We start from the raw sequence: 15,266 nt of genomic DNA, 5'->3' as shown, positions 1-15,266 counted from the left end.
TTAACTATGGCGGTATTTCCAAAGAATGATGCAACTATTCAGGGTGTGCTGAGGGATGATTTGACCTTCAGTCATCAGTATACCTATATGTGCTACTCCAATGCGAGTGCAAACCCTGACTTAGTATTCGTATTATAAAATGTTAAGAACATGTTCGATACCAAACGTAAAAATCCTTCTTATGCAGCAGAAGACTCTGGCATAGTTGTATTATTACATGCATATTTATTAAGGATTGATTAACATGTAATACGCATTTAAATGTTGTAAGATAGTTAATTGATCGAGATGGCGCTAACTTTGAATGGCTTACTTGAGGTTTCGAGTTTATGATGGGAAAACAGCTCACAATACAATAACTGGTTTTGTCAGAGTTCAAATGAAGAAAATAAATTGAACTAAACGCCATGTGGCGCAATCATCACACGTCTCTCTGCTGCGCCACCGCTTGTGTTTGTGTGTGAGAGGCGGACAGTGAAACCACAGAGACTTGACTCACAGCTGAGAGACAGACCTCTGGTGCTGCTGACGAGCTCACAGCTGAGAGACAGACCTCTGGTGCTGCTGACGAGCTCACAGCTGAGAGACAGACCTCTGGTGCTGCTGACGAGGGACACAATGTGGCTTCGAGACGAGCTTTTGAAATCCATTTGGCACGCGTTCACGGCCCTGGACGTGGATCAACGTGGAAAAGTTTCCAAATCTCAGTTAAAGGTGCGTTTCAGTTCTCTTTTCTTTCTTTTTTTGTTTCGAAGTTCAGACGCTTCGCAGGATGAACAGACACTCACATTTACTGTGTACTTCGTCACAAATGTATCCTGTGTACTTCATCCCAAATTCACTGTGTACTTAATCCCACATTTACTGTGTACTTAATCCCACATTTACTGTGTACTTCATCTCCGCTGTAACTTTACGTTTGATTCCCTATCGTTACGTTAGTTGTTTATGTAACGGTAGACACTGGGGCTACTTCATCAACGTGTGATACGTTACTTTTAATCCCTGTCGTTACAATAGTTGTAACGGTTTGTGTCCCTACGTTTCCGGCGGGATAAACCGTTACATTCATGACATCTCCTGAATATTGTTTTCCTCTCCCTGTGAGGTTAGATGTGTGCTCATGATACAATGAGATCATGATAGTCATGAGACATTCTACTTTAGTCAAAGGAGTGAGATATCACCTTCAAGAACAGAAGTAGCGCTTGGCTAGTGATGCTTGTAAAAGTCAGTGGAAGGTTTTTGCATGAGCGGTTGAATAATCTTAAAACTGTGAGACTGATCTTCAGCTTCATCTTTAACTTACCCATACATATATTCATTCTGTATTACTGTATAGTAATGTGTTTCGACTCCATATATGTCCCCTCACCTGTATGTCTTATGGCAGTATGTCATTCACATTTTAATGTTTCTTTAGGTGCTGTCCCACAGCCTGTGCACAGTGATGAAGATTCCTCATGACCCTGTGGCCCTTGAAGAGCATTTCAAAGATGACAATAAAGGGCCTCTGTCCAACCAGGGCTACATGCCTTACCTCAACAGGTTCATTCTAGACAAGGTGGGGACAAAGATGCTGGAATAGTTGTAGAACAGTGTTTTAACTCCAGTCAACACACTATCATTTGTAACAAGAGCAAAAGTGAAAAGAGGACAATACATAGCCCAACAGTATTTGAAGCTGCTTGGAATGTTATATAAGCAAGGCATTAGCTTACTGTCAGTTAGCATGGTGGTTAGCTTTGTTAGCAATAAACTGACTGCTTGAAAAACAAAAACAAATCAACAGCCATGATAAATAAAAGTAACCACAGATCTCTAACATTTGGGGACTACATAAAATATGCCTATTGTCTAACCACACATAGCTGAACAGTAACTTTGCATAAATAAGTTCAGGAACTATCTGATCAAATAATAAGAAAACAAAATCACAAATCTGACCAAACATTAAATGCTAGTTGTTGGTACTTGACAGTTTTATTATATATGGTCACGGTGCCGCTGATGCATTTGAGTCACTGCTAAGAAGTAATGGTGCAGCAATGACAGCCCTAGTGGTACCAAAGCTCTTATTTATGCTGAATGTCATGAGTGCAAATAAGTTAAAAGGGCTGCAACTTCAATTTACTTAGACAGTTACACAAACAATGAAAATATAAACACCATCACACACTCTTTTAAAGAGTGTATGACACACTTTTTAGATGACTAATCATGACCTGTTTGGTTCTGTAGGAGAGGAAATGGTTACAACCACTTCTCTGTTGTACAACAATGTGGTTTGTCTAATAATTTGTAAAATAATAAACATTTAGGTAAAATGGGCAGCATCCTTATACACTCTTTGCAAAAGCTGCATTGTTGTCTCTTATGGAGTTTTTACCCTGTAGCTTAGCGAGCACAGTGTAAAACTCTGCAAACATATCTGTTGAAGTCTCATGTCAGTTAGTGAACTGCTTGAGTTTCTCTCTTTCTACTTGGAAGCTGTTTTCTTGCCTTTCTCTTGTAGGCTCTGACTTGAATAAAAATGAGGCATTTAATTACAACAGGTTTGTATCTCACATCCTGGAGACTGGAGGTTTTGAAAGGAGACAAACACCGGTCTCCTGCTTAGCATTTGTAAACACGCTGTGCTCACTGGTGCCGACCAGTTTGACTTTGACTGAATGCTGCATTTTGTTCCCAGGTGCAGGAGGAATTTGATGTGTTGGAGTTCAACAAGATGTGCTGGACACTGTGTTACAAGAAAAATATCTGCACTAAACATCTCCTTGTCTCAGATGACGATGCTTTCAAAGTGTGGTGCATTTTCAACTTTCTGTCAGAGGAAAAGTACCCACTCGTCATCGTTACTGAAGAGGTGAGGAAGAGCCTTACAGTTGTTTTCTGTGGGGTTCCATGGTTTTTAAGCTCTATTGTCTGTCCATCTCCTTAGATTGAGTACTTCCTGCGAAAGCTGATGGAGGCTATGGGGAGCGGATGGAGTGAGGAGAAGTTTGCAGACTACAAGCTGCAGCTGAACACAAAGAAGAACTGCCTGACTGCCTGGGAGCTGATTGAACTGGTGGGGATGGGGTACTTCAGCAAGGGCATGAACCACCAGACCCTGTCCATGGGCATCACGGAGGTCTTCCAGGAACTCATTCTGGATGTGCTCAAGCAGGTCAGACACGATATTGATCTTAGGTGTACTGTGTGCACAGGCAGACCCATAACAGGTGGCATCACTTGTTACGTTTAGTAATATATCACAGTGATTATGGCAGAACGATTAGGCAACTCAAGCATCGTTTGTTTACGTCCACACTGTGTTTCAAAGGGATACATGATGAAAAAGGGCCACAAAAGGAAGAACTGGACAGAGCGCTGGTTTGTCCTTCGACCCAACTCGCTGTCATACTACGTCTGTGAGGACCTTGTGGAGAAGAAAGGAGACATCATTCTGGACCGGACCTGCTGTGTGGAGGTGTGTTATTAACTACAGTATATGATTATACATAATATGTAAGGAATGCTGTTAGGCTGTATTGACTAAATCATTTGAAGTGACTTACAACTGACATTTTCTGAAAGATTTGATTTCGTTCAGAAATAGAATTAGCATTGTTCAAACAGCAATGAATCATATTAGAATTTATATACGATGTGCCTGGAGTGCCATAATATATAAAACATGTTTCTCTCCTCCAGTCTCTGCCGGATAAAGAAGGGAAGAAATGCCTGTTCATTATCAAGTGCACTGATAAAAGCTTTGAGATTAGTGCATCAGATAAAAAGAAGAAGCAGGAATGGCTTCAAGGTACTGAATAGTCATCTTCCTCTTCTCTGTAACTGTCTCTCGTCATCATCGTCTCGTTATTTCCCTCATCTTCGTCTCTTGAATTTCTGAATGTCATACTGTCTCAATCTTGCTCTGTGTCGCGGTAGCTATTCAAACATGCATCCAGCTGCTGAGGTTGGGGCTGTCGTCTCCTCACCGTGAAGCCCGGCTGAGGCGCAAGGAGCTCCGTCAGAGGCAACAGGCGGAGGAAGACGACCTGGCAGAGAGGATGAAGCAGCTCCAGGTGGCCAATGAGAACAAACAGAGACAGCTGGAGGGTATGAGGAAGGTACTGGTCCAGGCTCAGATCTTCAAACTTTGAGAAGGCTCCCATATCTTGTTGGGTCCAGAAACCATTTGCACAACTCGATTGTTACACAGGAGTCCTGGTGAAATCACGTTTCTATACTACAGGAAGCTCCTCCCTCATATTTATATCTGTCAGACAGTTCTCTAGTTCTCTGTTGTTTTTTTCTTTATCAAAGTGAGCACAGAGAAAACATTTTGACCCTCACAAAGGGATATAGTGCTCCCTTTTTGTGAATTATATTCCATAAACACTTAACAGTGCAATCTAAAAACACTACAAACTACTGCTTCAAAAATACCCCTGTAGGGTATAATAAGAAATGTCATTATGAAACACATCAAACAAAACCAAAATACATGCTTTATTGTAGGTACAAATGTGGAGTTATAGTAGGTTAGTCGAAGGTAATACATCTTGGATCTTGATTTTTGAGTAGATGTGTAAGTAAATCTGAGTTTTTGTCCACTTCACTTTATTTTCACATATTGTGGTTTAAGATAACCTAAACAAACCACACATGATGCAGCAGAACTCACTGTGAAAAGGGAAGCAAAACCCTGCTATGCAAACAAAGTATATACTGTATCAGTCAGAGACACCTGCAGAGGACCAGGCGTATGAACTTTTTAGAGCTGCAGCAGATTATTGATGGCCTCTCACTTCTCTTTTTAGCCTGCCAGATGGCTATACTTCAAATGTCAAACACATTTACCTTTATAAGCCCAATTACTGATCATATGGAAAGTCACATTACACTTTTGAATACATGGATCTTTTACTAAGTGCACCCTGGTGTTACCAAGTAAAGTGTTGTATAAGAATAATACAAAGAAATAAAAGTTGCTCAATTATTCTTGACCTAGAAATGCACACTGAACTTCTTAACATAAGTTTATTTTTTAAGGTTCCCCCTTATAGCCTGGTGCGGCTTCCCCTAAAGCTAACTTCTCTTTCCTCTTTTGTGCTCCACAGAAAATAGAAGAGGCTGCAGCTAAAGCAGCAATGGAGGAGCACAGGAGGAAGCAGACTCAGTTAGACCTGCAGGATCGCTACAGACTGGACCTGGAGAGAGAAAAGATGGTAACCACAGTGTCTGCCTCCACAACGCTGCTCCTTTGTCCCGATCATGTGGGCTGTTGACACTTGCATATGTGGTGACACATGATCTTTAGAAAGTTCAGAGAGTAAACTAATGAAGTCTGGTAAACTGAGACTGTCCTGTCTATTTTCTGATTCAGTCCCCGTCTGTGGCTTCCTCGTTCCAGGAAACACAAGCTAAAAATGTTAAAATGTTATGTCCCATGATATTGAGTCATCTTTTCTTTGAGTATCACATGCACAAACATATTAATCATCTCCCTTACACCAGGAACTAAACAGACAAAGGCCTTGATAAGATAAAAATCATTGTATTATTTGCTCGGATGAGAGTGCATCATTGCAGCAACACATAGGCTGATTGAGATGAAGCTAGAATACAGAAAATGTCACAATACAGCATCAAATGTGAAGATTTACGGTTGATTTGTAGATTATTGCTTGGTTCAAGAGTCTAATGTGTAAGAACGTGCAACTGCATGTGTGTGTGTGTGTGTGTGTGTGTGTGTGTGTGTGTGTGTGTGTGTGTGTGTGTGTGTGTGTTGACTCAATCAGGTGCGTCAGCAGATGGAGGAGCAGGTGGCTCAGAAATCCTGTGAGCTGGAGCAGTACCTGCAGCGCGTCAGGGAGCTGGAGGACATGTACCACCGGCTGGAGGAGGCCTTAGAGGACGAGAGGCAGGCCAAGCAGGACGAGGAGGCCATGCACAAGCTGCAGGCCAGGTCTCAGATACACACACACACACACACACACACACACACACACACTAATTGGACAGTGGATAAATCTAACAGTTACCTATAATGTTGTTTCAGCAGCACATCAGCAGCACATTAGCTACAGACAGCTAGTATAATGGCTAACTTGGTTATCAGTGTATTGATTGTAAAAAAATGAAATGAACAAGTCAACTATTCCAAGACAGCTATAATAAAAAGGTTACAGACAGATTTTTTTCCCCTATTTTTCGTTTGCAAAACTATCAAGATTGTTTTAAACCAAAAAGATGCATGCAAAATAGAGAACCCTGAACGATACAGTACTGTGTCCCTAGCTGTTTACTCCAGCTGTAGGCCTACTAATGAGTGAAATACCCTCACAGCAAACAGAGTATAATCATGACTGTATTTCTGTCTTTGTGTTGCATGTTTGCCTGTGTGGGATTCCTGCCATAGTCAAAGACTGACTTTGTCTGTCCTCATTCATATGAATTGAAAAGCTGTTGCCCACGGCTCCAGCTACATAATTTCTCTTTGTTGAGATTAGGACTTAAGTGGGTAAAATAGAGCACAAGTTTAAGCAGCATTGCTGTGTTTTCCATCACAGGCTGTTGGAGGAGGAGGCAGCAAAGAGGGCAGAGCTGGAGCAGATCCACCTGCAGCAGCAGAGGGCGCTGTCTCAGACTGAGGCGGAGAAGCAGGAGCTGGTGGCCGAGCAGCGGGCCAAGGAAAGAGACCTGCAGGCAGCCATGCTGCAGCTGGAGAGTCTGGAGAGGGAGCGGCACGGAGCACTGGAGCAGTACGAGGTCAGGTCACACATGTGGAGGTTTACACTGATCTGAAAACCCCGGCAGAGGCTTTATTTATCTAGGGTAGAAAGGTCCCTTTGACATCAGAAATAGTTTTATTCTTTTTTTACAATTAGCAGAAGGCACTGTGTGTGTTTCTGTAAATACAACTATTTGTTTTTTTCTATATGATCTGATTGCATATATATTTTTCTCTTCATGTTTTACAGAAGGTGTCAAGGAAGCTTGAACGAGCAGCTAACAAGACCAAGACTTGGAAGAACAAGGTGGCCAAACATGAGGGGCTGGTGCGTCTCATCCAGCCAGGTAGACAACGAGCGACATTGATTGTTTCATAAATCAACATTCCACAGGTGTATCTGACCGGCATTTAAGAACTCTGTACTTTAAGTTCATGGAAACGAGGCTTCTTGTTTTGTGTTTGCAAGATTTAGATACTAGTGTTCCACAATTTGATTCAAGGCCTAATTTACAAAAAGAGCTTTATAGCCATGTCCCTTAATGTTGTTGAAAGCCTTCCCAGGAGAGTGGAGCTTGTTATAGCAGCAGATTATTGCCCCTGGTTTTGGAATGAGCTCCTCAACAATTACATAGGGATGTAATGTGCAGGTATTCCTTCCTTTGACCATATAGAGTAATTCACAGCCTAAGAGCATGGAAAACCCTCGACTTTACACCCTTAATTATTGTCGTTTCACAACCAGAGTTATGCAATTTGTCTAAGTCCATCTTGTTAAAAAGGACTCCTTTCCTTCTCTTTTAACCTGGTCTTTTAGGTCATAAAGGACCTCAGAGGATCACTAACTGGGGTCCGGCTTCATTCACCGACGCTGAGCTGGAGCTGAGGAAGAAGTCGTGGCAGGAGAGTAAGAACCAGGGGGCTCAGGCTCAGTGAACACTTTCACACCGATGAGGAAAAATCTGAACTGTTACATTCAAGGTCTGGAGAGGTTTGATAACATGAACTTACTGAGCCACGTGAATTGATTTGGGTTAGTTTTAAAAGAACAGCTGGGAACAGCTCTTCTGTAACAAAAATTCACATTCAAGCAATAGAAAATAGTTTGATAAATTAATATTGAATCATGGTCCACAGATTTCATTTGGAGATTCTCAGCAGATGCAGTTTGCTCGGCAGTCATAGAGATAGTGATCATCGGCCATCAGTGGACCTTGAATTGAGATTATTTTAGGTAAAAAAACATTTTTATTTTCTAATTTTAACCCGTCTTTTTTGACTTACTGTGTTAATTCAAGTACTTTTTAGTTTTTTTTGTGTTTTTGACATAACTGTATAACAGCAGATTCATTTCCACTCTTGCTTGGTTTATTAGCTAAAGTTGAGTCTGTTACAGTCATTACTAAAATGATAAAAAAATTAAAACACCACCTATTTTTTATGAAAGTGGATGGCTGTTTTCATTTCAGAGGTCCTGGCACCTAAATGTGTCAGAATGCAGCAAGCCTTCCCCCTTTTCTTTCTTTTTTTTTTGGATGGTTTAGTCAAGACCTTGCTTTCATCATGACTCGTCTATTTGACGACGAGTGTCCACCAGGTGTCACCATATGAACAGGATCCTCAGTAAGTTAAACCCCAAAACACTGACATGCCACAGTCTTTTTTGTTTAATTCCACTGCATGGACTACATTTTGAAGATGCTTGAGGAGCGCTATTTGTCTCTTCTACTGGGTCATGAAGGTGGCATCAGCCATGTTGTCCAGATAATGGCATTGTTCTGACCAAAATCAACAGTGTGTTAGTTCAACCTCCCCACCATGTCAATGGCACTTAACCCCAAAGCAGTTTGTTCCTATTTGGGACATACATCTTAAAAAATAGGTTACATATACATATTTAACTTTGTATAAAGGAAGCTAGACATTTGGTTCTAGTCTATGGCACAGAGGACTTTGTCGACAGAGACCACAGTTTTTTTTGTAGAATTATGTCATTGTCAACCGATCTGATTTGCCAGATCAGCCTCACTACCTGGCCAATCCATATTTAATACAGTTTCTTTGTCAGTGTCAATAAAAAATTCAGTGTTTCCGCAATCAGTTACATTAATTCAGTCAGTTCTTAGTGCCATAGGAATACCTGTCTTTACCAATAACTTCCACACAGTGAGGTGTACAGATTTTAAGTTTGTGTATCGGGAGTGAAAAAGCAGCATCGGTGCATCCCTATTTACCTGCTGCCTGTTTGTACGACAGGCCTGTATGTTGTTCAATTTGACTTCATTGTTCCGGTTATCTCAAAACAAGAATCACACTTGATGCACATGACTTGCAGCAGCGACGGCTCCGTTTTGCTGCGTCTGTGTCAAAACAAATCAGTTTGTGCAACAAAGAACCACTGTTCTCACCGGTACACTTCACCTTTGTCTTCTTCTCCACCCTCATGTTTCAGGGAGACAACATTACAGGAACCTTGTAACTGGGTGAAACTATCTGCTGTAGGTACTTGTTTGTCTCGTGTCTGCACAATGAGTGTCTTTACTTTCTGATGTAAAAACTCTCAATCTTAATTTTTTGGAAGGAAAGAGACAGTTCATGTTCAGTTCAGAGTTGCCAAAGCAGGAAATGAGATAAGAACCTGCATTCATTCACTGATCTAAGAGTCAGCATGCAGATCTCTTTATACTGATGGGTCACTGATAAGATGAGAAATAGAGACCGACTGCATGAATCTCAAGGCAAATACTTTAACGATGAATGTTTTCTTACCTCCATAAAAGATGTAATCCCCATTGCTTCTCCTTTTATGGACGTCTTTGTTCTCATGACTTACAGTTCTTTAACATTTGACACATTAAAAACAGAACTATTCAAAAAGATTAGAACCAACAGTTAATGATTGATAGATTGATAGCAGTATATGTCTTTAATTTTGAATCTGATAAATAGATTTGCCGTTCACATTTCTTCTATAGGAGATATTTATATCCCAGAATCTGAGAAAACATCGCGCCATTTTTTTCTTTTGCAAAGACTATTCTCAGAATTGAGAGTTTGTAATCTCCTTAGCTAAATTGCACAAGCCCTTCAACATTCCAAAAATAAGGATGTCTCTAGCTGTCTCACCCTCGCCCCATGTGCACGAAAAGTACCCTAATGTCCATAACCAATTCATCTGATTCCTGTCCAAAATATCCTCATCGAAACTGATTTGAAACAGGAACATTTCTTTCGGGGGATCGTGCGCTGGTGGAAGAATGTCTGGCAGATTCCTGTTTTCTGGGTTAGATGACTTCCTACAGTGACCTCACAGCCCCGAGCATTTCACATGATTGAATGGACTCTGGGTTTTGCTGCACAGAGTGGGACACCAACATCAGGGCCTCAGACAAACACCTCGAAGAAAACAGACATTAATGTGAACTTTAAAAGTACAATGTGTAATTGTACTTTTCTGCTCATGGATGAGAGGGCGGTGTCCAGATAAGATCATCTGGAACTCAGTTGATTCATGCATTTGATCATCTACCAACTAGACCCCCATGTGTTGCAGGCAGCTGACATCATCCTGATTTCTAGGGTGGGACAGTGAGATCAGTGTTTGGAGTTGTTTTCGATGAATTTTGGAGCAGGTGCCCGCTGAGGGGCCACAGGGCTGTGAGGCAGAGGGGCCCCTAGCAGCAGTGAATCATGCATCATTACAGAGGCACCCAGGAAATGTAAACTGCTACATAGTTTGCATTCATTGCAGCCATGGGGCTACATGGGAATAATAGGATTTGGAGGACCAATAAAATAAATCGGTATCATCTGTCACTGGAGTATTTTTGGGGACTGTGGAAAGGCCAATCAGCTTATTTTTGTAAGCTGTTTTCTTGGACAAGAGGCATTTACTGCAGCTGTGACTGTGCATGGAGCCTATGGGATCCAAAAACCTACAAATATATGCAATCTTGAATTTATAGACGGCTTTTTGATCTTCCATGTGAGAGCAACTCGCTTCTAACCACAATGAACTCAGGAAACATTTCGCCAAGTCACAATTACACTGCATTTAAAACACTGCTGTTCTTGCGGATAATAGATGCTTTCATCAGTAACTTGTCTTAAACTTCAGAGAAGAAATCACTTGCGGAGGCAGCCGAGTAGCCTAAGTGAAGTCAGGTATATGCAACAGCAAGGATCTTTCATCTCCTCAAGTTTAACTACTTTTCATGAATCTGGTTTGATCCAGTCAGAGGAACGCAGCTATGTGGAATCAATGATTGCGTAAAATATCTGTAGAGTATTTCTGGCTTTGGGGGAAATGATTCCTATCATGCCACTACACACAATCCTGCTGGATAACTTCCGCTGCTCCCTCTGTTCATGGGCAGAGGTCCTAATCTCCGTGCCCAAAGCAAAAGGCTAAATATGGAGAGGACTGCCAGAGGCTCTGCCCAGATGCTCTGCACCTGCTGCCAGTACAAGCCAGCTGAGAGATCGTACTGAGGGACAAACACACTCTCCCTCTCCTCCCCCCAAAACCCCTCTTCTTCAGGCCTTTAGCTTCCTCTCAGAGACAAACTCTCTTTGGCACAGAGAAGTCCCGTTCAGAGCCGCCAAACAGGCGCCACAGTGCCTGAGCTGGGGCTGTTGCCCAGTCCCATATTCATGGCTGGCACCCATCATCATCAGGCCCTGTCGTTGGCTCTGAGCAAATAAACAAAATATGTGTTGCAGCGGTGTCTGATTACCTTTCATTGAGAGAAAATCTTTAATAAAGAAAAGGTGTTCATAACAAGCCAGGAAAACGTGACAATTACAAATGGTCTAAGTTTTCTTCCTGTATCTTATGGCCCATTGTGATGCTGGCAGCTCCGTGAGGCACAGCGGTGCCTTGTGCTCAATGTCAGCATTCTAATTTATTCACAATAAAAATGCTTAGTTTAGCTTGTTAGCATGCTAACATTTGAGGTATGAAATATAGCCCTATAGCACTAATAACTAGCTAAATAACTATGTCAAAAGTTTTGCAGGTATTGGACAAATTGAAAATTCACAAACATTAAAATTCACCCTGAAGGAACAGGAATGTCTGCACCAAATTTTATGGCAATCAATTACCAGGAGTTAACAACCAAAGGTCCATCAGTCATCAAACATGCCTGTGCAGGCCCACTGTGGCCAGGTTGTTAATAAACTGTCTTTACATCTCAAGTTAAAGAGGAGCACTTGAATGCAACATTTTTTTGGGTATCTGAAGGCTTGACCATCTTCCATTGGGAGAGTCGGCTCAGGTTAAGCTTGGCCTTCAGGTCCTCCTCAATACAAAAGCGTACATGTTAAATGATGACACCACTTTGTCCTTCTTTGACTACAAAACATGTATTGTTAACGTTTTGATTAATTCGGTGCACGATGGGATGTTTTGATGCATTTGTTCCACAGTTCAAGTTAGCTGTAGTTATTCATTTCTGTAAGGTTATTACATAAGCGGACTCTTTAAACTTGTTTTCTTATTAACGTTGGTTGTGTGCTATTGCACTTAACACAGAGACTGATTTCTGCTGTTAAGTAACTTCGACAAAAATGAATGCAGACTTTTAATTCACTGCAATGAATTACACAACTGAGGCTACTTTCAAGAGTCTCTTTATAAATTCTCCAAATGAAAGGAAATCAATTAATGGGACATAACAAAAAACTACAAATGTCTTAAACACAGTAGCTTGGTTTGTAGAAGTGTTAGTTGTGATACAAAAGCACTTACAGTTGATATATACTGAATGGGCTAAAACATGCAAAGCCACTAGGTTCTTTAATGCATCAGTAATACTATAATATATGTAAACTTCTAACAATACATACATACTTTTGCTTGAATACAATTTGTTGGTAGTATGTCTGTACTTTCACATCAATCAAATTTGAAATGCAGGAATTTTACTTATTTTTACTTTGTGGTATTATTACTTTTACACAATAAACGAGCAAACCTTTTGGTATTAACTCACTTAAACAAGAACACAAGCAACGGGTAGTTTCAAGTATGTTTGGTTTATTTCAAAATATTAGTGTCATCACAAAACATGATACAAAGATACAGTAACAAAAAAAGCCTCCGAAATCTTTGAGTAATTTCATTCTTCTTTCTTTTTTAATAAAACTGTATCGGTTGCACAAACGGACAAGACGAGGATCTCTGAAAACCACAATGTCCTACATGATATATTCATTCAATTCCTTAAAAGCCCTTAAAAGACACAGAGCCTGCCTGGACAATCTGAACAACAACAACGACAACAACAAAAGAATTGTCTCCATTTTCATTTTCAGAACAATGTTTCATCACAAACGGGAAACAGGCCACTCAGGTTTTTGCACCAGTAACGACACATAAAAAAAAAAGCCTTGTTGGTCACATTAGAATTAAGGTTAGAAAAGTATGCTTATGTTCAGAACATGATACAGTATATAAAATGAAATGTCACTCAGGTATTTACAGAAAAACATAAAGCCACCACACTTACACAGTTACACTTTTAATAAAAAATAATAATTTACATTACATGAGACACGTGTTATCCAGAAGTCAATAAAACATTCAACAAAATAGAGAAAACATCACGTATTTAAATAGAAAAATGTCAGGTAACTCTTTTTGAACTCACTGTGCAAATTCTTTTCATTTAATCTGTCTGGAGGAAATGTATATTGTAAAGTAATGCCTTTAGCCTTACTGTCTGCATCTGTTAGAAATTTATATTTGATAAGGAGTGCATACTTTAGAGCTAAGTGCAAAGAAATTGCTTTTTCATGTTGTGCATTATAATCTCTGAGTTTTTGGCGGTTCATACGTTTCCTTAAGCAGCAATAACCTTTTCCTCGTAGTAAAATATCCGATAGAAATTATTTTATAGGCTATTTTCTAAATTTTTTTAAGTCTAAAATTGAACCCACAGTTTGATTGGCCAGTGATATTGCTTTGATCTATTTACAGCTTAAGTAGGATAGCATTTCCTTGGAAGTGCAGTCCCCTCAAACATCAGCTTATCTTCACTTCATCCCTGTTGGAGGCGTGGAGGAGGGAGCTGACAGCAGAGACGAATGTGTTTGATCTACGCCAACTGAAGCAGAGACGACAGCCCGAACAGCTGCTAAGTAACAACAGGCAGAGAGGTGGATGATCAGTAATTATTCTCCACTAGCAGGCACTTCGTTCACTGTGGTCCCCGAATTAAAGAGATCTAAAAGCTGAGTCGAGCGGGTGTCACGTCTCTGCTCTCGGCCACCTGATGCTGCCTCTAATGTTCATGCTGTTGACGTCAGTGTTCAGGCTCCGAGGTTCACTGCTCAAGCATCAGAGATGCAGTTCTGGATCTTGTCCATCCACAGCTGAGCGCTGGGCGCGTCAGAAGCACAGAAGTTGTATACTCGCTTGCTGGTCTTCAGCTACAGAGGTATCAGACAACACGGGTTAGATGTGGACCAAAGGGACAGAACAGACTTGAATGTGCAACACAATAACTGACACAAAGGTTCATCTTTGCTCCACTATCTTTATGCATCGCGTCTATTTTTGTAGTGTGTGAGATTTACATGTCAATGTATTGTAATACTTAACGAGAATATCTCTGTCAGGTTTGTCTGCAACGACCACTGCGGTATTGTGTGATTGAATAAGTACGACCCACAATTCTCTAACCCCCTGTCTAGACACCAATAGGCTGCAAGGCGTCGTAAAACAAACTTCATTCAAACTCAAAGCAAGCGGCGATGAATGCAGGCAATCAGTTAAAGTCGTTGTTTAAGATACATCATATAATCTTGCCAAAAACAACATTAAACTTACCAAGGCGTCTGCCTTGAGTTGCAGATAAGTACAGCAGTATGTGTACTGGCGGTTCTATTAGCTCTTAGCCAAACACACCTTTCAAAACAATAGAAGTGAGCTGGCCGGGAGGTACGCACCGGTGTGTGTTCTGCTAGTTCTGTTAGCTGAATACACCGCAAAAAGTCCCCCCCCCCGCAACTAATAGAGGTTCTTAAGAATGCACCCATAACTGACCACCTAAAATATTACGCAGTTTGCAGTAGCAGAATACGAGATAAGACATGGACAGACAAAGAGGCGCCCGACCGCTCACTCACTCACTCACTCACTCTAATGGTCGCATGATCCTCCTAGCAGAGATAATAATAATCATGATAGCTACATAAGTTGTTGACTTTGTCTTCATTTCCATACACAAAAACTAGTTTATATTGTTTGTTCATGTCTCTTCTCCCCCACAGTCAGCAGAAAGAAGCGATGGCTTCTCTTCTGCTAATAAGCATGATGAAAAAAATACTGATTACAAAATGTCGATAAGATGCTGTGCTGCATACAGTAATTTCAACAAATAATATAATAATAATATATAATATATATATATATATATAATAATATTCAAAATGATTTGCAAACATGTTTTCAACATGCCTGTAAAACAAAGAAAATACTAGCAAAACAACTCTCCACAACACTGGAAATGTGGCTGCTGAAGAAGAGATGCTCAAATCG

The 15,266-nt window shown here is 40.7% G+C and overlaps 2 protein-coding genes across 2 annotated transcripts in view; one reads left to right on the top strand and one right to left on the bottom strand.

The window, feature by feature from the left end:
- Window positions 1-511: 511 nt before the first annotated feature.
- swap70a (switching B cell complex subunit SWAP70a) lies at window positions 512-8,170 on the top strand. Its single transcript, XM_068730829.1, has 12 exons — window positions 512-714; window positions 1,424-1,564; window positions 2,693-2,866; window positions 2,942-3,169; window positions 3,326-3,472; window positions 3,697-3,805; window positions 3,934-4,115; window positions 5,109-5,216; window positions 5,790-5,956; window positions 6,561-6,759; window positions 6,972-7,068; window positions 7,539-8,170. Exons 1-12 carry the CDS (start codon window positions 619-621, stop codon window positions 7,655-7,657), a joined length of 1,767 nt encoding a protein of 588 aa, XP_068586930.1. The 5' UTR covers window positions 512-618; the 3' UTR covers window positions 7,658-8,170.
- Window positions 8,171-12,741: 4,571 nt separating this feature from the next.
- The window catches only part of sbf2 (SET binding factor 2), an 84,341-nt gene continuing 81,816 nt past the window's right edge, over window positions 12,742-15,266 (bottom strand). The window contains exon 41 of the mRNA XM_068731153.1: window positions 12,742-14,155. Coding sequence (XP_068587254.1) covers window positions 14,057-14,155 — 99 coding nt within the window. The 3' untranslated portion in view covers window positions 12,742-14,056. The remainder of the gene's footprint in view (window positions 14,156-15,266) is intronic.

Source organism: Cebidichthys violaceus, unplaced genomic scaffold, assembly GCF_023349555.1.
Source record: "Cebidichthys violaceus isolate CVI_PGR_0920_01 unplaced genomic scaffold, fCebVio1.0.p SCAF_5, whole genome shotgun sequence".
NCBI lineage: Eukaryota > Metazoa > Chordata > Actinopteri > Perciformes > Stichaeidae > Cebidichthys > Cebidichthys violaceus.
The sequence above is the reverse complement of the archived record's forward strand: the minus strand, read 5'-3'. Positions and strand labels throughout refer to the sequence as shown.

Coding starts and splice junctions, on each gene's coding strand:
- swap70a (XM_068730829.1), top strand. CDS start 619: ATGTGGCTTCGAGACGAGCTTTTGAAATCCATTTGGCACGCGTTCACG. Junction 4,116..5,108: donor AGCTGGAGGGTATGAGGAAG/GTACTGGTCCAG, acceptor TGTGCTCCACAG/AAAATAGAAGAGGCTGCAGC. Junction 6,760..6,971: donor GAGCACTGGAGCAGTACGAG/GTCAGGTCACAC, acceptor CATGTTTTACAG/AAGGTGTCAAGGAAGCTTGA.